Raw genomic sequence first — 23033 nt, forward strand, 5'->3', positions numbered from 1 at the left:
TGTCCTTTGTTGCATTAGTGCCTGTCCCTCCCGGTCATGAATACTGAGGAATGTAAGAACACCAGAACGCTGAGGAGAGTCATTATAACATTGTGTAGACTGAGCTGACCTCGCTTTCAAACCAATGAAGTGCTCTCAAGTTAGAGATCTTGCTATTTGAGGTCATAAGGTCTCTTCCCGCAGAAAAATGCACACCCGGCCTTAGCTTGACCTCTTTGACATTTGGATGCTTTGTACAAAGATGGCACATTATTTAGACAGCCTAGAGCCTTGGAAAGGTTTGTAGGTATGTTTATAGTTCTTAAGTCTATAAATATAAACTCATTAATTATTTTTTTTAATTATTTTTCAGATTCACTTGATACATATTTATGATCAAGATGTTTTGGTCTGATAAACAGACAGAAGAAAACAAGCACAGCTCATATAGATCTGTCCCAGTCCCCTACTCATGAATATTCATGAGTACCAGTATACAGAAGAGATTCATTAACATGCAGATGTGGCAGACTTTGCTTTGCCCACTTAGCTTCCACCTGTAAGCAATCATACCCTTCATCTTCGCTTTGCAAAGCGGTACAGGCATGAAAAAAGTAATGCCATCCAACCTGGAGGCTGCAGTTTTTATCCACTGATCCATTTTGAATCCCAGGACCTTCAGCATCACTGCAGTTTGTAGGTGTGGTGGAGCGCGGTGCGTCAGAGCTCAGTCTTGTTTGTTGCATGTCTGACTCACCTCAGCCTTCAGTGTATTAGGCCGATTAGGGAGTTGCCAATATTGGAGTCTGGTTTACTTCTTAACAAACTCTGCTCCAACGGTTCACGGCCGATGCAGAGACATGTTGTGTTCGAGCCCAATATTCTTTAACACTGAACCTTTGCAAAGTACCCCCACTGCTGTAGAGATGTGGCCTACGGTGCATCTGTAGGAAAACACTAATCTTCGAGGGCAAAGCTACAGATGACTCATGTGAGCAGGAGCTTTAAAAAACTGCAGAAATTTGAGGGAGAAGGGAAGAGTGACTGGTGTTTTCATGGGTCGCCCATGTGTGTGTTTGCTCAACAGACAGAAACCATGCTGTAAAAATAAACGTGGACGTACTGAGAATATTCTATACCTGGGGGGAAATGTACAAACCAACACCGCCACCTCCTGATAGAAGAGTCAAACATGTAGATATTTTTGCAGCTATTTTTTCATGACAAAGAAAATATTTTGAAATAGAATTTGAGCGACAGAGAAACACAATCAAGGAATTCCATCTTAGGAGAAATCCACTTCTTTATTTAAAAAACACATACAATCAAAACATTGTGTAAAAAAGACAGTCACGTAAGCTTATTCCACCTAGAATCTTATTATTGTTGTATCAACTAATCTGATGCTTAGAGGCAAGCCTAAGAGCCATCTACTATATGAAAATAATAAAGTTTCCAAAATATGAATCATAGTCTTCTCACACTCAACCAGAATAATTTCAAAACACCAGTTAATGCTTCCTCTCAGAGCAACCAAAAGACATTGATTTTTGTTAATCTCTGAGACCCTGACCCTAACCACACTCCTCAGCCAAAAACACAAAAGAAAAATAAAACTCTATGACGCCTCTTTGATGTAGGCGACCACTCCAACTGAGCGACGAGGAAGTTGATCGAACTTAAGCACCCTGTTCTGAACTGAGCATTTGCGGGTCTCCTTTGCCGGCATCGCCTGACTCAACTGCTAATCATTTACCAACCAAATAGTCAAGTCTGTGCGAGCTTTAAGTAAACATTATCGGTGCAACAAGAGATAGAGAAGCACCTCATCGTTGGACGTTAAGTGAGCTCCGGCTTGCCAGGAAGGATTTCCAGAGGGAGATTTCAGAAACACAGACTGATTGGTCAGGAATCAGTGATTAAGAAAGTCTTGGACACTGTGATAGTGCGACACAAACAGATTACCTGATGCTAGTATATCATTCCTTTCTGTACATCTGTACACTGTCCTCAACTGTGGTGCAGCTGATCTATCCATTGCTGACCCCGGCTAACAGATCTGTTGGTTCAGTGATGCTCAGAAGCAAGAAAAAAAATAAAAATAAAAAATGGCACAACACACTAGACCAAAGGGTTTTCCGATGAAACATGATCGCTCCTTTTGCATTAGCCCAATAAAAGCATGGATACATGTACCAATCAGATGAGGCTCTTTGCTTGAAATTCTAGTATTATAAATGGGTTGTTTGGAGGGTTCCAGCTAGATCCTGTCTTATTTGTTCAAACTTCATCTTCTTTAAAAAAAACAAACAAAACAAAACCCAAGACTGAATCGAAAGTGTGCTGGCACAGTTCAAACATTCTTACACAAAAAGCATGAAAAAGTCTGGTTGATTTTGTTTCTCTTTCTCTAATATCTTTATTACTCAGCTGCCACATATAGTAGATAATGTGCAAATATTTCCTTTTCCTCATAACTATTGTTTAAGAAATAGTTTAAGTAATTGAAAGTATAATACAATGGAAAAATAAATATTTCTGTGGAAGAGAGTTGGCCAGGGACCCTTTTGTTTTTGAACATGCTGGGTAGAGACAGTGCCATGGAAGCAGCCAGGAATGGGTGCAACCAAGATCTGATCCGTCAGGGGATACAAACACAAAGATGATGTGTTGCCTCTTTTTTAACCCTCCAAAAAAAACAAAAAAAACAACAATCAGCACATTGTTCCTATAAAAAGCAGCCAATTCTAACTAAATGACACATGAAGGGCCAACCTGTCCTAGTTACCTTGCTTCTGTGAAAACACACAGCCAAAGGGAAGTGGGGCAGAGCATTTTAACATTCACTGGCCCTCTGTTGGTCAAGTTGTCCGACATAAAGGGTGTGGGAGTTGGGATATTACTGTGGAACTGTAATCTAACTACCTAAGTCACCTTGCTTACTCAGTATTGCTAGTCCCAAAAAACTATGCTGGTCTCGACGCTTCTATGACTGAACCCAGATGCCTGTCCCGAAAAACAGAACACGAATGGTGTGAGCATATGGTTTACCTCTGAAAACTAAGGCTAGTGGTCATGGAGAATAGAGCAAATACCAAAAAAGTTGACATCAGTGACCTTATATGATACTGTATAAACCCAACCAGTTGACTACAACCATAATGAGAGTAGAGCGATTTTTTTTTTGTAGTTGAGAAAATAAAAAACAGAACCATCACACTCCTTGAGAAATAAAACATGAGCACCATTTTTTTTTTTTGGCATCTCCGAACCTTTCTTTGGTGACCAGGAGTAAGAAAGTTGCTGGAGAGAGGCGGGAGAGAGAGAGAGAGAGGGTTTTAGTGTATAGTGTTGGACGTGAAAAGCATAGGACGAGGAGGAGAAGAGCAGTCCCGTGTCCGGAGAGCGGTAAGGCGGAGGTGAGTTGGTTCAGTTGGAGAGGGTCCGTGTTGAACAGTAGCTCTGTAGACCAGGGAAGGAGATTCCTTGGCAACACACCGTGAGCACCAGCTGTCAGTTTGAGAGTCATAAGCAGTCTCAGATAAAAAGGAAATCATATATATATATATTTATATATATATATATATATATATAAAAACAAAAGAAAACAAAAAAAATCCCTGCAGTATTACTCATGTCTAGACACCAGTTTTAAGTTGAGGGCGTTGAGGTTTGAAAAAGGAGGAGCGACGCGTCAGTGGTTCCAGCCCATGAGGTGGCTGACACGGGCTTTCTCAGTCATGCGGCGTACCCGTCCTGAGCGGGACATGCCCAAGTTGAGGGGGTCCTCCTTCGACCCGTGGCCGTCGTCCTCCGAGTCGTCCCTGTACAGAACTGTCCTGCGGCCCTGGTTGCGTGTGTTCACCCGCCCGGACTTGCACTCTTTGCTTCTCGGACTGTTGGCTGCCGTCCCCGCCGTGCCTCTCTGGACCGGACCGGAGTCCTCGTCGTCCTCCTCCTCCTCTTCCTCCGGTTCCTCCTCCTCCTCGGGCTCCTCCTCCTCCTCTTCATCCTCCTCCTCTTCGTCTCCTACATCCTGCTGTTGTTGTGGTTGTTGCTGCTGCTGCTGCTGTTGCTGCTCCTCCTCCTCATCTTCATCCTCCTCCTCATCCTCCTCCACCTCCTCCTCGTCTTCCTCCTCCTCCTCCTCCTCCTCCTCTTCTTCTTGCGGCAGCTGCACTCGTGCTTTTTTAGGTCTCTGTGGTGTTTCCTCTCCTCCTTTACGTCTCCTTTTCCCTGAGGCGGCGACCTTACCCTTGGCTAGGAGACGTCCCGATAAGCAGGGGGCTTTGCTGTAGTCGTGATCTCCCCCTTCCACGTACTTCTCCATCTCTGAATCAGAGCTGTTCTCGCTGTCGGACGACGACGAGGAAGAGGAAGATGAGGACGATGAAGACGAGGACGACTCGGATGAGGAGCTGTTGGATCCAGATCTCTCCTCGTCATTGGATTGCAGCGTGCCTTGCCGGTGGCTCTGTCTGGATCCATTGGTCAGTGGCAAGTTACGATGATGCCCTGACGCAACAGAAGAAAACAAATAGTTCATTTCTGCACCGCAATGGAACATTCACATTCTACTGTGCTGCTGTCATGACTCACACAATGCTTAAGAAATTATAAAATTAGGCATAAATTAGATATAAAGTACTAAATTTGATTTGCTTTATGATATACACTACCAGTCAAAAGTTTAGACACACCGCATTTTCTTTATTTTTACTATTTTCCACATTTTAGAATAATAATAAAGACATCAAAACTATGAAATAACACAAATGGAATTACGTAGTGACCAAAAAAGTGTTCAAAAAAATATCTTATATTTTAGATTCTTTAAAGTAGCTGCCCTTTGCCTTGATGGAAAGACAAAGGCTTTTGGACAGAAATTCATACATAGGCATCAACAAATTTCAAACATTTCAAGCCTTTAGATCAAAATGGCTTTAAGCGAATGAAAAACATAGAACATTCAATCAGGTGTGTCCAAAACTTTGAATGGTAGCGTATGAGACATTCTTCTGAAAGGTAATATCAATACATTTTAGTAAGGTGTGAGGCTTGTCATACCTGACTTCTTAACTGGCGTAGCTTGGCTGCGCGTCACCCGATTCGGCCCGTGGCTCCTGCTCTCACTGCTCGTCCCTGAACTGGAGGAGGAGGAGGGCTGGCTGTCCTCGTCCACTGCTACACTGCTGCTTTCTGGAGCTGCAACAACAACAACACCGACAGCTCAGCGATCACTACCAGCCAGGCAATTCACAGCGAGGCCCTGAGCGCCACGGAGACCCATAAAACACACTAAGCCACAATATTGCAGTCTTACCCTGATATGGCCTGTGAGAACGCTTCTTGGATGAGGTCTGGGATTTTTTTGGCTTTGACATCTTCCCTGACTTGTGCTTCCCTTTAGGGCTGGACATATGAAAACAGAAAGAGAAAAGAAGCGTTTTTTTCAGAGGAATTAAATGCATTACAGTGTGCCAGAGTGTCTTAAATTTAAACTGATGAAACTTGCAGACTTTTTAAGACCTTTTAAATTTCCAGTTAGATGAAATATAAGACCAATTTCATATTTGAAAAAATAAATAAATAAATAAAATAAAAAACGAGAAACTGAAAACAGCTGTAGATCTATCACAATATAGTCTGTAGACCAGGCAATTAATTTCTCAACAGAAGAAAAAATGGTGCACCAAGAAACCACAACATTTTTAAGACCTCTAAAACTGAACTGAAGACATAAAATTCTATAGTTAACTGTATTCAAGACTATTTAAGGCCTTGAGTTTAGATCATATAATTGAAGGCATTTTAAGACTATTTCCAGGACCTGCAGACACCCTGGTGTGCGCTGCAATGAAAAGGATTATTTGATCATGTGAACTGGGCCTGGTACCTGGGGGGTGGACTAGTGGGCGGGGAGCTGCCTCCACTGTGAAGTCTCTTCCTGTAGCTGAGTCTCTGGCGAGTCCGCCGCTGATTCTGAATGGCGGACTTGTAGTCGGAGATGATGGAGATGATGTTTCTTTCAAAGAAGGCTGATAGGCTGAGAGTCATGGTGTAGATCTAGATGGAAAACAGGAAAATCTAAATGAAACAGACTAATAGTGTCATAAGGACGGACTTCTGTCACAGATTTAACTTGATTATATCCTCAATCTCAGGGCCGGTGCTTTACCTGTGATTTCTTGTTAGGTGTGTATGCCTTAGAGTTGCTGAAAATGAGGCGGATGTCTTTGGCAAACTCCACAGGGTTCTCGTAATTCCCTGCGATCAGCGTCTCTGATACCGTACCCAGATCCATGGGAGTGTCGATGATGTCTCGATAGTCCTGAACACAGACAGGGTAGAGGGGCGAAATGTTAAGTAGACAGATGACTCAGAGGCTCAGAACAGGCTGCTTTTGATTCATAACCTATGCCAGGTATTTCTAATGTCGTGTATATAAGTCATATGAATAAGTAACTGCCTTCTGGCAACAATTGCAAGTGATTATCAGTATCAGATCGTCTTACAGGGTAAACAAAGAGATCCACAGGCTGTCTGAATGGTTCTGAATCTGGAGAGACCATCATTCGCCGTAGCAGCTCTCGACACTGGCCTCGCCACGCTTTCACATCCAATACCACACCCCGCCTCTTAGAATTAGAGCTGGACACCTAGCAGAGAGAGAGAGAGAATACTAATAAATAGCTGAATATGAACCTTCATGAAAAGAAATTTTCCTTTTGCCATATTTCCTGTTCTAAAGTTACTATGAATGTCTCATTCAGTGAGACTGGAGCTAGATGTTGCTGCTCACAGATAATTCTCATGTCTGTGTTATCTGGGATGAACTAATGTGGCACACTGGCCTGTGGTCCGTCTTACCCGATGTCCTGTAGATGTCCCTGGAGTGTCAGAGTCCACATCCACCTCCTCTGCCTGCAGAGTAACAGACAAACCCATGTTACCACTTGCAGCAACATCAAATAATCCAAAGACAAAGCAAGCAACCGAGTGTGAAACAATGACAAACCTCTCCTCCGCTGCTGATCTCAGACTTCAACTTGTGATACAGATCCAAGATGTCTGTGCAGCTCTGGTCCCTGGAGAAAACAGAGGGCCAAACAATTGGACATAGTTGGACAAAAGATTATGGAGGTACAGCAAGAGGAAAGACGTAACCCCTTCATTTGACTGTCAACTCAGTGGGGTCTTACCCGATGTAGTGGAGGAGCACGTCAGTCACCACCTTGGCGGCAGCCACGATGGGGCTCTGCGGCTCGTTGAAATTGCGGGCGTTGTGCTCGATGTAGCGCACCTCCCACATTAATGCAGAGATCCGCCTGCAGGAGAGATGCAGGTTAAACACTTGAAACTCAAATGTCTCTACAATGTCACGGTTTTGTACACTGATTCACAGTGTGAGGAAAGGTGTGTCTTTGGATGAGGTAGGGGTGTTGCTGTAAGGAGTGTGCTGCACCTGTAGAAGCGGTTCTCCAGTCGTTTGCGGATGGTGCTGAGGTCAGTGGGGTAGGCCACCACAGTGCAGTACAGGGGGTAGTCCCGCAGGTCTACTGGTGAGGCAAATGCCTTCGCTACATCTGTGGACAAACAGAGCAAATTTCAAACATGGCAAAGATAATGTTCAGGCTTTATCTTTCCCCATAACAAACATCTGTTATCGTTCTTTCTGGTGGCCTACCCAGTGTGAGAAGCTCATCGATGCCGTGCATGACTCTCTCACAGTCCTCATCCCGTATGTGAGCCCCCCACTCCCCCTCCTGAGGACTGTAGAGCAGGGCCTTCAGCTCCTCCTCTGCCACCTCCACCCCGTCACCAACCTGCTCTGGCAACGCAGCTGATGACGCCACAACGTGTCAGAAGGAGAATCAGTATTAGTTCTTTGGCTGCTCAGCAGAGACATATAGATGGAAACTGCTATGAATTTTCCATATCAATATCAGTTGCATTTTACTGATACAAGATATTGTAGATACCTAGAAAATGCTACATTTTCTGAAAAACTGTATGCTTCATAAGCATAGGAATTTGATAAAATGTGAACATTACCAATGCTCTTTTCCTGTTAAAGTACAAATTGGTTTCACTTACATCATTCTGCCATTGAAATGACTATCAATCAATGCTAGCAATGTGAGAATGAAGAGATTTTATGAGCTTAATAGCCTGGTCATTTTAGAATTTGAATGAACTGCTTGGGTTTATAATTGTGGCAAAAGTGCGACAATATCACTCAAAGGCAGCCAGTCATTTTCTAGGCCATATAAAGCTCCAAAGCTTCGAAAGACCAAGCTTGTAAATTGACTTTAATGATGGTTTGGATAAACTTGATTAGTTGAAATGTATAACATTTGAACCACGTTTGAATATGGTTATATAGACCATCTATTTCAATGGAAAGGGTATATTAACCGTGTATGTTCATCTGTGGTGTTTCCAAGTATATGGTCATGCTCAGAAGTTTGTAAAATCCTGGACATTTTGCACATAATCTGCCATATATATCTAGTAAATATATATAAAACATAACTGCATGGTTTATTATCAGGGGAATTCTCATATTAGTACTACTGACCTTCCTCAGAAATAGGCTCCATGTCCCAGGGACTCATCTTCTCCCTCTCACCATTATCCCACCTGGCGAGCAAACATTGCAACTCAACATTACAAAGTTATTCAACCAAACTGTGTAATAGATTACATAAGCTTGTTAGATCGAATTTCCAAGAATGGGGACATCGGGTCATTGCAGCAGCGAAGAATATGATCTTGAGAGCAAACAGAGAGTATTGAAGATAGATTATGTTAGAAGGGACAGAGTGACCTACTTCACTGCATAGCACTGAAACAGGCTGTCTGGATACTCTGGCTGCAGAGGCTGCTGGTCCTCCACAGAGCCGAACCACCAGGCGTCGTCAATGATGCTGCGGAACCTCATACCTGGAGGAGGTGATGTGGGGTCGGGTTAGGACGCAACATAGGAGTCATGAATCACTTAACTTTTGTGGACACATTTTGAAGGACACAATGAACAGATTTGGAAGCGTAACCCCATAATTTCTAAAAAAAAGAAAAAGCAATAGCGAGACTAGACCTCATCAGATGTAATGGTGGAAGCTGTGGATCGACTAACCTGGCTGCCAGTTGTGCTCTTTTGCCTCATTGTAAAACTGCTGTAGTACCAGGAAGTCTATGACATCGGGCATGTCATGGTACCTAGGGAGAGTGGGAATGGAAAAGTAGTGAAATATGCATGTACATACATGTAGAAAAAGATGAGCAGGATATTTCAGTCATTCATTATCCAGGCTGAAAATCACCAATAAATAAAACCAATAAATACATAAAGAAATGCTCACTTTAAGGAGAAAGACTCATTGGTCATCTTCCCTGAGATTGGGTCCAAGAAGGCCAGTTTTAGGCAGCAGAGGGTGGGAGGTCCCACCTCATACTTAATTCCAACCACCTTCACTGACTCCTGGTCCTGAGGGGGAAGAAACAATACACAGAGGCATGATGAGGATGAATGAAGAGGATGGAATTTAAAGCTTCTCAAAAAGGAAAATAAAAGTAAGAATCTTAAGTAATTGCCCATGAAAAATAATACAAAGAGGAAACTATTCAAGATAACTTGCAGTAAATCAATGCTGCCTTTTTACTCTTCAAGCTTATTTGGGGTGAAATGGGTCTTAAATCTTATTTGAAAGGGTACTAAAAGGGTCTTAAAAGTCTTACAGAAATCTGGAATTGCACTGTTTATGGTTCGCAATAAAAAAAAGGTTTTTTTAAGTCATGTCTTCATTCATATGTTGCTCAAAATACTGCTGTGCTGATAATATCGATCTATGAACCCAGTATCATGTCGAACCGAACCAATAGCTGAAAGTATCGTTACATCTACTGTATATTGGGAACCCTTTGGCTTTCTTCACTCCCCTCACGGTTGTACATGTAATTTCCCTTTAAGAACAAATTCCACACTAAAACACTTTTTTCTTTAGTGGTAAACTGGTATTTAGTTGGACTATGTAGTTATGAAATACAACAATAACGGTCATTCTTCACATTTGAGCACTTACACTCACCGAGCACTTTATTAGGAACACCATACTAATACTGAGTAGGTATCAACTTTCAGCTCAGTGTCAACCGGCTACCAAAGTGGCATCCACCTCAAGTAGGGCTGAACGATTTTGAAAAAATATCTAATTGCGATTACTTTGACTGATATTGCAATTGCGATATGATTTGCGATATTAGAGGGAATGATAATTTTTACACCATTATTCTCATTTTCACTGAAAAATGTATTAAAATGATTATGGTGGGATTTGTGCAGGGATCTGTACCAAACGAAGATGTTTTCTTAAGTCTGTAGAATATTATGTGTAGGCCAGGACATCTCTGCAGCACGATAATATTTAATTTAAAATGGTATTTTGACACACATTTCGCCTTTAACAAATTGCAGTAGGCCATATTGCGATTTCGATAACATTTTGATTAATTGTTCAAGGTTTGACGTGCTGCATTCTGAGATGCTTTTCTGCTCACCACAGTTGTAAAGAGGTTATTTGAGTTACTGAAGCCTTTCTGTCAGCTCCAACCAGTCTGGCCATTCTCCTCTGACCTCTCTAATCAACAAGCTGTTTCCGTCCACTGATCTGCCGCTCACTGCATGTTTTTTGTTTTTCACACCATTCTGTGTGAACTCTAGAGACTGTTGTGCGTGAAAATCCCAGGAGTTCAGCAGTTTCAGAAATACTCAAACCAGCCGTCTGGCACCAGCAACCATGCCACGGTCAAAGTCACTGAGATCACATTTTTTCCCCATTCTGATGTTTGATGTGAACATTAACTGAAGCTGCTGACCTGTATCTGCATGATCCTATGCATTGCACTGCTGCCACATGATTGTCTGATTGGATAATTGCATGAATATGAAGGTGTACAGGTGTTCCTAATAAAGTGCTCAGTGAGTGTATGTGCTGGCCCCGTATTTATCTCACTAAACTTGGCTCAGTTCGCCCTCCAGTGGTTAAAATGAGCAGCCGGCGTTCAGTTGGAGATGCAGTCGTGTTCAAGGACAATTGTCCTAAGATACAGTATGTCTTTTGGTAAAAAAAAAAAATGTTTACCACCCCAATTCTCTTCCCCACTCTTCACGCCCACTTTCTAGCATTTTTAAAAAATCGCACAGTCAGTGGAGAGAAGCTCAAACCAGGCGCAAAAAGACTCTTTAAAATGCCAGTGTGCCTCACCCTGAGGTTGAGCCTGTTCCACGGCTGTTTCTGAGGGTTGACGCTGTAGGCCTTGGCCCTGCGGACGGCCCTGACGTAGGCCTGGTGGCCCTGTCGGAAGTAGATGAGCTGGAGGAAGACAGGGGAATCAGCATCAGAATATAATGCCATAACATTTTAGATGCACAAAAACAACTGGATCTCCCATTTAAATTAGATGCTGAAAAACCAAGAGAGACAAGGAGACACCAGAGAGCTGAATGTCACTGACTGGCTGAAAATGTCTTTTCTGTTAGGTGAGGCAGTGACGCTCCTTACCTCATCTCCCATTTGTGGAACGAAAGGAGAGCGGCGTGGGATGGTCTCCATTATCCACGATGGGGGCAGCCACTCCTCCGCATCGACTCCAGCAAGAGAGGAGGTGGGTTTCTGAGGATAGACACAAGTTGTTGGAACAATCAACAAAGGGAAAGAAACAGAATTTATCCTTTACTGCACGATCTGACTACAGTGAGCACAATGCTGCTGGACAGTAATCAAAATCAAAACCTGGAGCACAACCAATGTTTACCACACAGAAAACGTAATATTCTCAGCCTCAATACAGGAGCTGCACATCATGTTAGCTCACCTGTTTGGTCTGCTTGGGCTTCTTCCGCTTCTCTCGGTCCCTCCTCTTGGCCTCCTCTCCCTGGGCGTCCGCATCACCTTCCTCCTCCTCGGAGCTGCTGTAACCCGGAGGCTGCACCTGCCTCCTGGTCGTTCGCTTCGGGGGCTGGAGGTTGATGCCCGCATCGGCTGTCCAATCAGAATACTCACTGGAAGAGTCGCTGAGAGGGGAACAGAAGTGTCGGTAGGTGATATAATACATACACACATATACATACACACTAAGTGCATCTAGAGAACGCCTCTCAGTCAAAAGATATTTACCTGGAGCTGCTGTCGCTCTGCCACCGTGCTTCGTCGTCAGAGGAAGCGTCGCTGGGCTCCACCTGTTCTGCTGCCTGTGGACAAACCCACAGAAAGCACCAGTCATTGTTATGAATGATGGTAGTCTGATGGTGCTCTAAAAAGTTACTTAGTATAATGCGATGTGAAACAAATTTTTAAAAAGAAAACATCTGAAACCAAAGCAGTTTCTTTGGCTTGGAAAGACATTTTTCAAGAAAATGTAATTATTAAATAAATCTGTCATTTACTTTTAGGTTGATTATTTTTGACCTAGTAACTGAGGAAAAAGACTCATTCAACAATATCTGTCAATTATGAGAGAGTGATTCGTAATTAGCATCAATAATTAGCTAACCTTTTTTTCATACCGGCCAAAATGAGAAAATAAATAAATAAATAAAATAAAATAATTGGATTCTGACTCCGACTAGTCCACTGATACGCGCCTTTCTTGACAAACAAAAACAAATAAGATATGAGTTAAGTCACAAAACTTGAATTAATAATCAGTAACATTAAAATGAATATTAATTTAGCAAAAACAAGTTTCTAAAAATAAATCATGTCAGACCACTAAATCATTGAATGCTTTGAATGTGCTTTTACGCATGGACCGTCTGCTCCCTTGCCTCACCACACTCATCTCACACACAAGTTGGTTGAATTTTTAAAGAATCATTAAAAGAGACAGCATAACCGGGGGCAGAAGGTGCAAAGACGTCATAAATGTGCTGTGGTTAACTGACGTCCTGTGCATCCAGCGTTCGTGCATGGGTACGGCTTGGATCACTGAGGTGTGCCTTTGTTTGAAGATGATTTGCAGAGCCAGATCACACAGCCTTAACATCCCTCCAGTGTTACACTGGGTAACTTGTGCCCTTTTCATTCTGGCGACAGGTGCTGCATCAGCTGGACAGAGTGTCTGGCAGATGTGGGAACGGCTCAGATCTCTGTCTCCTGCTGTCTAGCGCAGCTCTTCATGGCAAAGATGCACCAAACAATATTTACATCCTGATGCATGACCAAGTTTCCATCGTTTCCATTGTTTCCATTGTGTTGCAGGTTTTCCAAACATTATCAATGCCATTGATTGTATGCATGAGACCATCAGGGCGCCAAATGCACAATAATAAAATTACATGAACATTCAAACTGTATGTGATACAGAAATGGATATAACATGTTTGCCCAAAGTTTTAATGCAATGAGTACTGCAATTGGAGAGTGGCTTCTTGGTGAGTTGAGTAGAAAGCAGTTGTCATTAAGAAACTCATTTCAAGATACAAAACCTATTTCAACTCATGCGCAAACGGGGTGCCCTTGTCCTAACCAAAACCGAATTAAGGCACACAAATTTAAAGGCAATGCCTCAGCAGAAAGACATGAAAAAACAGAAAAGTCCTCGGCCCGATTTTCCACTATGCCAATGACATGTTACCAAGGACAAACTTTATGCAGTCTGAATCGTGTCCATAATAGTTTGGCACATTGCCGGAGGAGTATGGCCTCTGTTCTCGCCAAATGTAATGCTACATAGTTAGATCTATTGTCCAAGCTCTCAATGCCTATTACAATCTTGAAATCATATTACACGCATTTGCAGATGTAAGTTAGTCAGTAGTCCCTGACTACTGACTAGCTTTATAGCACAGGGGGGTGACAATTTGTGCAGGACTTACATCTCCATCACTGTCGGAGTCTATGCGGCTGTCAGAGCTGCGCCGGCTGCTGGAATTTCTAGTCCTGCTCCCAAGCCGGCGGACTTGAGCCGAGCGGGTCTGGTAGGCATGGCGCCGCTGCTGCTTCTTGTTGGACGGCCGTAGAGAGCGCATGCGTGGAGTCATCGGATCGCTCTACATTCAGTGGAGAGGGGAGGGTAAAGCATGAGTAAAGCAGGAATTGGTTGACAATGACAGCGCATTTCTTATGATTTGTGAAGACAATTGTGAACTGAAGAACAGTGTGAAGATCGCGAGAACCTTGGGTGTGCTGGATGCTGGTTTCTTCCTCCTCTCTGCGTTGTACAGGGAACATTCCACCTCACCTTTGGCTCGTCTGCATTCCTCCATTACCCTGGGTAAAAAAATAATCATTCACATCATAAACAGAGGCACAGCATGCATGTACTCTTCTGATAAACATGGCTGTCTGAGTAGGCTATGACTCCCCTCCCCCCCAGACCTGCATTGATAAATGTTCCCTGTATCCGGAACATACACTGAAGACACAAACGGAACCGTTTTGAGTCATAAAACTCATCTGCCCAAGTCCCTGTTAGCCTAATGAAATTCTATCAGGCTGCCTCACCTGAACATCCCGTGTGGCACCTCGTTGATCACCACTCTGCGGCTCCAGGCCAGCAGGTCCCTCTCGGTGGCCACTTGACTACGGAGGGCATTATGCTGCATCTGCCACACGCCCTCCACCTGCCCACTCCTTCGTGGAACAGGGGATGATGGCACCAACTCAGCTGCATCATCAGCTAAAAATAAGGAGACATTAGTTTGCTATGTGTATATTTTATGGTTGGTGATAAGGAAACCTGGAAATATGGTATACATGTTTCTAGCGATGGACTCAGACTTAAAAATCAAAATTCCTCTAGTATCCACTGAATGTGTTAATTTTTCAATAAAGAATCTGCACCAAAAATATCAAATATCAATATCAAAATATAGCACATTTAATCTGCCATAATGAGCAAAGATTGGTTGTGACTGGGTATCGTGTGTATCTCCCCAGGCAACCAGGCCAACATCTCTCACCTCCCCCCTTCCCCTTTTTGCAAAGGGTGCCTTTCCTTATGTGTATTGTCATATTGTTTGCATAGTATTGCGATTGTCTTTATACTGCTGCTGTATGTCTGACTGCTGTAATTTGTGATTCTGTTTAATGCTGTAAACTATCACTAAAAACAAGAAAAACATTGCAACTTTGGTGCATTTTGAGAGGTTTCCTTGGGCTACTTGTACCTGCATCATCTAAGTAAACACTATGGGTGTTTTTCAGTTTTGCTGTGATGCCCGGTAGCATTGAGACAGCAAAATAAAAAAACGATCATCAGATCATCTAAGCAAACACTATGGATGTTTTTCAATTTTGCTGTCTCAATGGCCAGTAGCATTGAGACAGCAAAATTGAAAAAGACCCATAGTGTTTGCTTAGATGATGCAGGTAAAGAAGCCCAAGGAATCCTCTCAGAATGCACCGACGTCATCAGAATAGCTTCACTTGCAGACAGGTCAACAAATGGTTTGCATGTATTGCCTTGAGGGGCAGAAAAACAGACCTCCTGCCTCCTCGGGCTGTTCTTCTACGTCCTGCTGCTCATCCTGCTCGTTCTGTAACTGTCTGATGAGATTGTCCAATAGGCTTTCTCCGTTTTCTGCCGTTTGTTGGCCAAGTACCTGCTCAACCACCTCTCCATCACCTAAGTAACAAACAAGCAGATCTTGCGTCAAGCCCTGTGTCAATAATATTTACCAAGTTACAACCGTGCCAGTTAAGGTTGGCATGCTTGCTGAATGGCATCAATGATGGGTGAGCAGGTTTTACTGTTTGCCATGTAGCCCAGCTGGGGTACGAGCTGCTCCTCCTTGCAGTTCTCCCTTCCTGGCACCAGTCGCTGGAAGTGAGGCGGGTGGGGATTCCCATCCACATCCACCAGGAAGGGTGGAGGCATGAGGTGCGGGGCCTGCTGTGTCTGCTCATCCAGGACGTAGTTGTTAGAGTCACGGATAAGAGGCCGGTAGTCCGTGTGGAAGAACATCTGGTCAGGAATCTGGAGGGGATTAAGAGTACATTTGTGTCGATAATGTGATAATGATAACGCGATACTTTATTGATTCCTGTAGGGAAATCCTCTCTTTGCTTCCAACCCTGATTGTTTAAGCTGGGGAGTGTAGTTACCTTCTCATAGGGTCTGCTACAGCCGAAGCCAAAGATGAGCAAATGGCCGTGAGAGTCAGTGCAGGCAAAGTGCTGCCCATCAGCTGAGAACTTGCAGTCAAAAATAGCACCGTGGCCTTGCCCTTCGATCTGAAAAGAAACCCATAAATTTAAATATGAACTCTAGCTATAGTAGATAAAATATTAAAAGGTAACTCAATCGGTAGGTAATTCTCACTGTAGGTCTCTTACCATGTTAAAGAAGTTGCGGATCTTAGCACCCTTGGTCAGATCCCAGATGTAAATGTTGCCATCGTGGCCGGCAGAAAGCATGATGCGGGAGTCAAATGGGTGAGCCTCCAGCACAAAGACCTCATCGTCGTGACCCTTGAACAGGAAGAGACCAAACATCCAGGACAGTCAGTTTGTGAAAAATGCCGGGAGTTTTTTGATCCAAAGGGATTGCACAGTAGATCAACCTTCTTCTTCAACTCACAGATAAAACATGCAGCAGCTGTCCGGTAGTAGAGTTCCACACTTTGAGCAGGTAGTTGGAAACCGCAGTGAGGACGGTGCGGTCTCCGCGGTCCCAGGCCACCATGGTCACCACCAGCTTGGTTTTATCGTCCCCGTTGACAGCAGAACTCCTGGAGGGAAACTTCCCATCAGACACTACACACTAGGCAATTTACCACTAAGGAGAGAGTCAACGGGACCACAGTACTTAACAACAGGTACTGATGGGAGGCCTAATTTAAAAATAAATGAAGGTAAATTAAAGTGGGGCTCTGTGTATATTTAAGCTCTCTTACCCAGGCAGTCTGGCAGCCATGTCTAAAGTGATGCTCTTCCACTCCTGTTGCTGGTAATGCCAGATCCTGGCCGTGCCGTCGCGGCTGCCACTCACAAACCTTAGGCTGGACACACAAACACACACACACACGCACATCTGTTAGAGGCCCTGAGGCCACAAAACAACAAGCAGTTTGACATCTATACAGATATCAATACACAAACTCACCTGTCACTGTTATTGCAAAACTGGACTACTACAACTTTATCCTAGAAACAGAGAAAAAGGCATACATTAAGTATAGAGGGAGTTTTTAAGGTGGTGTTAACTGAGTGGCACAAGTATTATGCAGATACTGCGTTCCGTACCCCATGAGCATCCATCTCAGAGAGCTTCATGGGAGTTTCAGCACCAAGGTAGTAGACCCTGATCACATGATCCGTGCCGCCAGTAGCCAGGAACATACCACCTGTTAACAGTGAACATAAAACAACATTCAGCTCTCTACTCTCTCTCTCTCTCTCTCTCTCTACTTTGGAGACACTTAAGAGTATATCCAGGAGGGTGGTTTCAGAGAGAATGATGAAGCAAGATAAATGCAAATTCAGGATGAGTGTCTGTCAGGAGAAGTATATCTGGGCAATGAAATGTTATCTGGCAGGGAAATGCTGTGTAGCAAAGTGGGGCCACCTACCACTACTGAAGGAGGAAGTGGAGACCTGTACACCTGGGCGTGACCGCTCAATGAACTTGACTGGCTGATCACTGAGGGAAGAGGAGAAACATAAATGCTATAATTATTTTTTTTTAAAAACACAACACACAACTTCAGTAGAACAAATGGTAGAGCAAAAAATCAGGCTACAACAGAGGCCTTGAATACTTACTTGAATTTCATGCTGAGTGAGTGCCACTGCCAGAAGCACACCATACCGTCTGCGCCTGTGGAGGCCAGGTACCGCCGCGTCCCTTTAACTGCGGGACAAAACTGCAAGAAGAGGAGGAGTTTATGTGGGTTACTCATGGGTTAGCCTCTCTTGACAGTCTCCCTTGTCCGTACTGTAACAGCACTTCAGGAGAGTAGTTCTTTAAAGAAAGGGACTGAATGCACAATATGTGTCCCTTAGGGCTGGGCAGTATATCGATATCGTGATACGAGACTAGATATCGTCTTAGATTTTGGATATCGTAATATCGTGATGTGTTGTCTTTTCCTGGTTTTAAAGGCTGCATTACAGTAAAGTGATGTCATTTTCTGAACTTACCAGACTGTTCTAGCTGTTCTATTATTTGCCTTTACCCACTTAGTCATTGTATCCACATTACTGATGATTATTTATCAAAAATCTCATTGTGTAAATATTTTGTGAAAGCACCAATAGTCATCCCTACAATATTGTCACAATATCAATATCGAGGTATTTGGTCAAAAATATTGTGATATTTGATTTTGTCCATATCGCCCAGCCCTACTTACAACTGAACATTTAGCCCACTTCGTAGAAAATACTGAGATATATATCGTGTATCACCATTCAGTCTAAAAATACAGAGATATGATTTTTGGTCCATATCGCCCAGCCCTAGTGTCCCTGATATCCCCCTTATGACAAATACAGATTTGCTATTAGTCAGATTAGTCTGTATTGGAAGAGTTTGGGCTGTCTCACATCCTGAGCTGAGCTCTTGCAGAGAAACTATCATAGCTAAATCCATTTCATTTCACATGTTAATGTTTCAGGGATTCAATCTCACCTGTATGGAGGTGATGGAGGCGGCATGGCCCTGCAGAACAGTGACGGGGGCGCAGGTACGCAGGCACCACAGCCTGATGACCTTGTCACAGCTGGCTGAGGCGAGGAGGGTGTTCTCGTGGTTGACGGCCATGTCGGAGATCTCCGCCGCGTGGCCGCGCAGCGTGGACAGGAGCCGGCCGTCATCCGTTGCCCAGATTTTCACCAGGCAGTCATCAGAACCCTTTTGAGACATTAGACACAGACACATGAGACAGTAGCTGGGTTTCCATCCAAGTGTTTATTTATTTAACCTTTACTTCACCATGAAGTACTGAGTTATAAAGGCTGAGCAGAACCATCAGATTTCAATAAAATTTCCTTAGTATTGTAAATTAATATCATTCCCTTGCTATGTTTAAATAGCGATGGAAACATATCCGTCAAATAGATTCTGAACCAACTAATTTTTCTCATGGATGTGTTTTCCAATACAGCTACTGTATGTCCAACATCCAGGAAGTCTATTTATTCACTTTAACACTGCTGATGGAAAGACAACTAATATGCATCTTATTGCTTACAACATTTCAAATGTTCGCCGAAAATTGGCATGACAGTTGGACGGAAAGCTATTTAGACACATAAATTACCGACGCAGAAATCATCACTCACCGTAAATATCCGCCGGCCGGTGCGGTCAAAGGCTACACAGTAGACTGAGGAGAGGTGGCCAAGGATACGTTTGTGTATCTTCATGTGTTGGTAGGTGGAAGACGGCAGGACCTGGCCGAACCGGGCGGTGCCTGTGGCCTGGCGAGCGCCCATGATGGACACTTGATATAAAAACACAAGAGGACAGTTAGTAGAGAAAAGAGACTGCTTCATAGGTCTGTGTACTTTTGTCCCTATAACTGGACTTTAAATTAAAACAAGTTTCACACACCGACACTGGGAGGGTTCCCGAGGCTGACTGGAGGTTCTGGTGGACGCCCTCGGTGGAGCGCAGCGACTGCTGAACCACTGCATACTTTGTGGCTACAACCTACGGTGCAAAGGTGGCGGGTTAAGAAACATTATGACTGATTTTTTGGAAATAAATATTAATAACTACAGTTACTGCAGGTACAGTTTTTCTGTTGCCAACAAACCACATAAACATACAAAATGTAGAACACCAACAGTATTAGTATGTACATTTCCCACATAATACACAGAGAAAATAACTTTAAGAAAGGGAAGGCTCACTTTTGGTGCTTCGGAGCAAGGACTGTCTCCCCAGCCCCAGGAGGGTGTGGACTCCCGGGACACTAGGTGGGATCTCCTTCTCTATAAGCGGACCGATCCGCTGACAAACACGCAGCAGATAGTCTGCAGGAATGTGCTGGTTCACAATCACCTACAGAGGTAACAGAAAAATAGTTAATACGTCACTTTACTCACAGCATGTAACACCCAAGCATCATTACTTCACTGTTACATTTTCATAAAAAAGGTGAGAAGAAGCAGTTCCAAATATAGACATCACAGCAATCATTTAAAAGCCCCATTTATTAACTAAACAGTGTATTGAAAAATTCCACCATTTCGATTTTTTTTGTGATCAATTAAATCATTATCTTAGCAAATGTGTTTGTCTCTAACAAAAAACTACACATTTGTGAAAACAGTCCAAACAATTACTACGTCCGAACTCTACTAATAAAAAAGTGTAAAACTATCAATTTCAAAATGGTTGTATATTATTGAACTCCCTGATGCTTTATCGTGGTTGATTTATGTTTCTTATTCCTGTGTATTGCTGATATCTACATTTGTTATCTGCAAATTAGACTATGTGAAAATGTAGCAGAGTGATTTCATAGTATAGTTAATAAAACATTCCGGCGGGGGGGGGGGGGCAGAGAGAGGGAGATAGAGAGAGAAAGAGAGAAAGAGAAAGAGAAAGAGAGAGAGAGAGCGAGAGAGGGGCTCACAGCCAATCAGAAGCGCCTCTCACAATTCTTCCGGATCGCTCGAAAGGAAACAGTGATTTCATTGGCTCAACAGGAAGATCGACAGTTCCCGCGGCCTTGATCAGCCTATCACTACTTGCCCTCGTTTATCCCCGCCTCCCGCTACACGACACAATAGCTAAGCCTGGATAGTTATTTATCAATAGGCCTATACTGATATAAATGATTAAATGACTACTAATAAGTATCGATACACGACTGACCCGTGGAAATCAGCATAATCCATTGAATTCCAAAACAGTCGACACCCGCTTTCCAAAAAAATATCGATTAAATAAAACTTACATGCTTCGTTTGATAAAAAGTTAATTATGTCAATTTACACTCACCCAGTCTTGGAAGGTCCGTTTGTATTTCTCCCCGTCCCAACTCCATCGTTGAGGAATCAACTAAGTTAAGAGACACGCTGTTAGAAATGATACAAAACTACGAGCGGCTCAGCTGTTTCCCCCCGCTCGGTAACACGCTCCCAGCCCGAGCCAAACAACACAAAGTGGCCAAAAAGCGGCCAGGCAATACTACGGAAACCACACATGAGAATAAACACAGAAACGGCGAGATAGAGAGCATCATAACCTACCTCATACTCCTCCAGTTCTTCAACTAGAATCTGAGAACAGACAGTCTTAACGTTAGTTGTTAGCACCAGCTACTTATTCAGACAATTTATAACGTTGACCGATGTAATTTAATATTCTGTCATTGCTTGTGTTACCTGTGCTGATTTTTTACAAGGTCCAGACTGCAGAAATCTGGCAATGAGGTAATACAGTTCTGAAATGAGAAAGAGGTGTGTTAGCTAGGTACTAACGTTACTATTCGGCCATGCTAGCTAGCATTGGCTTGCATTGGTTAGCTCGCTAGCTCATATACAACCGCAAACTACATAAATACACAATGTTTAGTCGTAAAGGAAAGGGATGCTCGGCACTCACCAGCTTCGGTTTGTGAACACTGTTCTTTTGCCATTATAAGAGCGGCGACATTAAGACAAACTGATGTTTTAGCTTGCGCGTTAGCCGGCTAGCTAACGGTAGCTAGGTCTGTTTAGCTAACAGGCTAGTGAATGGCCTCCTCCTTTCTCAAGTTGTCCCTGACCACCTGGTGCTTTGTGTTAGCGCCCCCCAGTGAATCAATGGCGATGTTGTAAGGTGGTGAACTCGTACATTTCCGAGTTTACCACCAGGGAGATGAACCTTAACGACCTCTACAAAGTTGTAAATGCCAGTGGGTTTAGCTGAAAGAAGCCTCATGATTTGAAGAGGACCCTCTCCCAGAGAGGAGGATGGGGACTGAACATACTGGATCTCCTATTATCATGTTGTATGGATCAGATTAATTGGATCTTGCCATGTTATTGTAAAATACAAAGTTACGGTAGTTCTACGAGGAACATTTAAATATTTTCCTCAAGTTTTTGATTTGGGTGGTATTGAATATTTTTGAAATCAGACTTAGATGTAAATACAATTACAGATAAAGCTGTTTTGTCATGGTCTGTGATCTACAAACCTTACTTTTAACCTCACAGGTCTTCATTTGGAATAACAAACATGTTTAAAAATGTATAATTTTCAACATTCATTTTCAATGTTTGGGACAACATACATTAGTGTTCATTTTCAAGACGACCCATGTTAATAACCAACATTTGTACAGCAGCTATTGTTATTAACACATGTTGGAAAAGTAACAAAAATATGTTTTGACCTGAATTGGAAACACTGATGTGTTGAAATAGCACACAAGAATGCATATACTTTAACAAATCTCAGATATGGTTCAAAGCAGCCACATTCTGGTTTTAGTTGGTTAATTGCTTAATGAAAGTGACCAGTTGTTATCGCACCAAGCTTTCTTACACCAAACTTTACATCAAGATACACAAGTAAAGTTTATTTATAGCGGTTCATCACAAGCATGTCTCAAAGGGCTTTACAGAGAACAAGCTTACCTAGATCTAACTAATCAATCACAAAACAAAATTATGTAATACACAACCCCATCCCAGTAAAGCACTATAACACTATAGATAATATTAATAAGAAACTTAAATCTGTACTTGTGCTACACCTTTCAAAACAGAAGTGCTCTACACACCATAAAACAATAATAAACCCAGTAAGATAAATTATAAAGAAAAAAATCAGACATGCATTAAAACAGCTAGGGTTAGAAAAGCAAATATAACCACAATAAAATATGAGAAAAGAAGGTAAAAGCCTAACTATGAAAAATGTGTTTTAAGATTAGATTTAAAATATGACAGTGATTTTACAAGACTTCGATTCACAATGTCACCTTTGGTCTGTAGCCCAGACCTTGGGATGTTCCCACAGGTCATGTTGCTAAATTATGTAGCAAGCTATATCAATAGAAAAAGAAACCTGCTGACTTGGCTGAAAATTACTGGCAGTAACCGTGC

The 23033-nt window shown here is 42.9% G+C and overlaps 1 protein-coding gene across 1 annotated transcript; it reads right to left on the minus strand.

Annotated features, from left to right (window-relative positions):
* Nucleotides 1-1279: 1279 nt before the first annotated feature.
* brwd3 (bromodomain and WD repeat domain containing 3) lies at nt 1280-21681 on the minus strand. Its single transcript, XM_071539592.1, has 40 exons — nt 21544-21681; nt 21324-21382; nt 21189-21218; nt 20938-20997; nt 19842-19992; nt 19540-19638; nt 19269-19429; nt 18616-18837; nt 17748-17848; nt 17555-17625; nt 17229-17329; nt 17089-17129; nt 16880-16984; nt 16564-16714; nt 16320-16454; nt 16089-16217; nt 15735-15960; nt 15469-15609; nt 14487-14661; nt 14159-14252; nt 13859-14032; nt 12159-12232; nt 11857-12055; nt 11544-11654; nt 11247-11354; nt 9345-9469; nt 9119-9201; nt 8814-8925; nt 8561-8622; nt 7667-7822; nt 7445-7565; nt 7182-7307; nt 6998-7067; nt 6850-6903; nt 6495-6638; nt 6158-6310; nt 5876-6045; nt 5303-5391; nt 5047-5184; nt 1280-4494 (listed from the first exon to the last, which is right to left on the minus strand). Exons 1-40 carry the CDS (start codon nt 21575-21577, stop codon nt 3674-3676), a joined length of 5376 nt encoding a protein of 1791 aa, XP_071395693.1. The 5' UTR covers nt 21578-21681; the 3' UTR covers nt 1280-3673.
* Between the last annotated feature and the right edge of the window lie 1352 nt (nt 21682-23033).

This window comes from Centroberyx affinis, unplaced genomic scaffold (assembly GCF_046629955.1).
Source record: "Centroberyx affinis isolate AG114_WGS23_722 - 3 ecotype Tasmania unplaced genomic scaffold, CSIRO-AGI_Caff_v1 ptg003475l_1, whole genome shotgun sequence".
Classification (NCBI taxonomy): Eukaryota; Metazoa; Chordata; class Actinopteri; order Beryciformes; family Berycidae; genus Centroberyx; species Centroberyx affinis.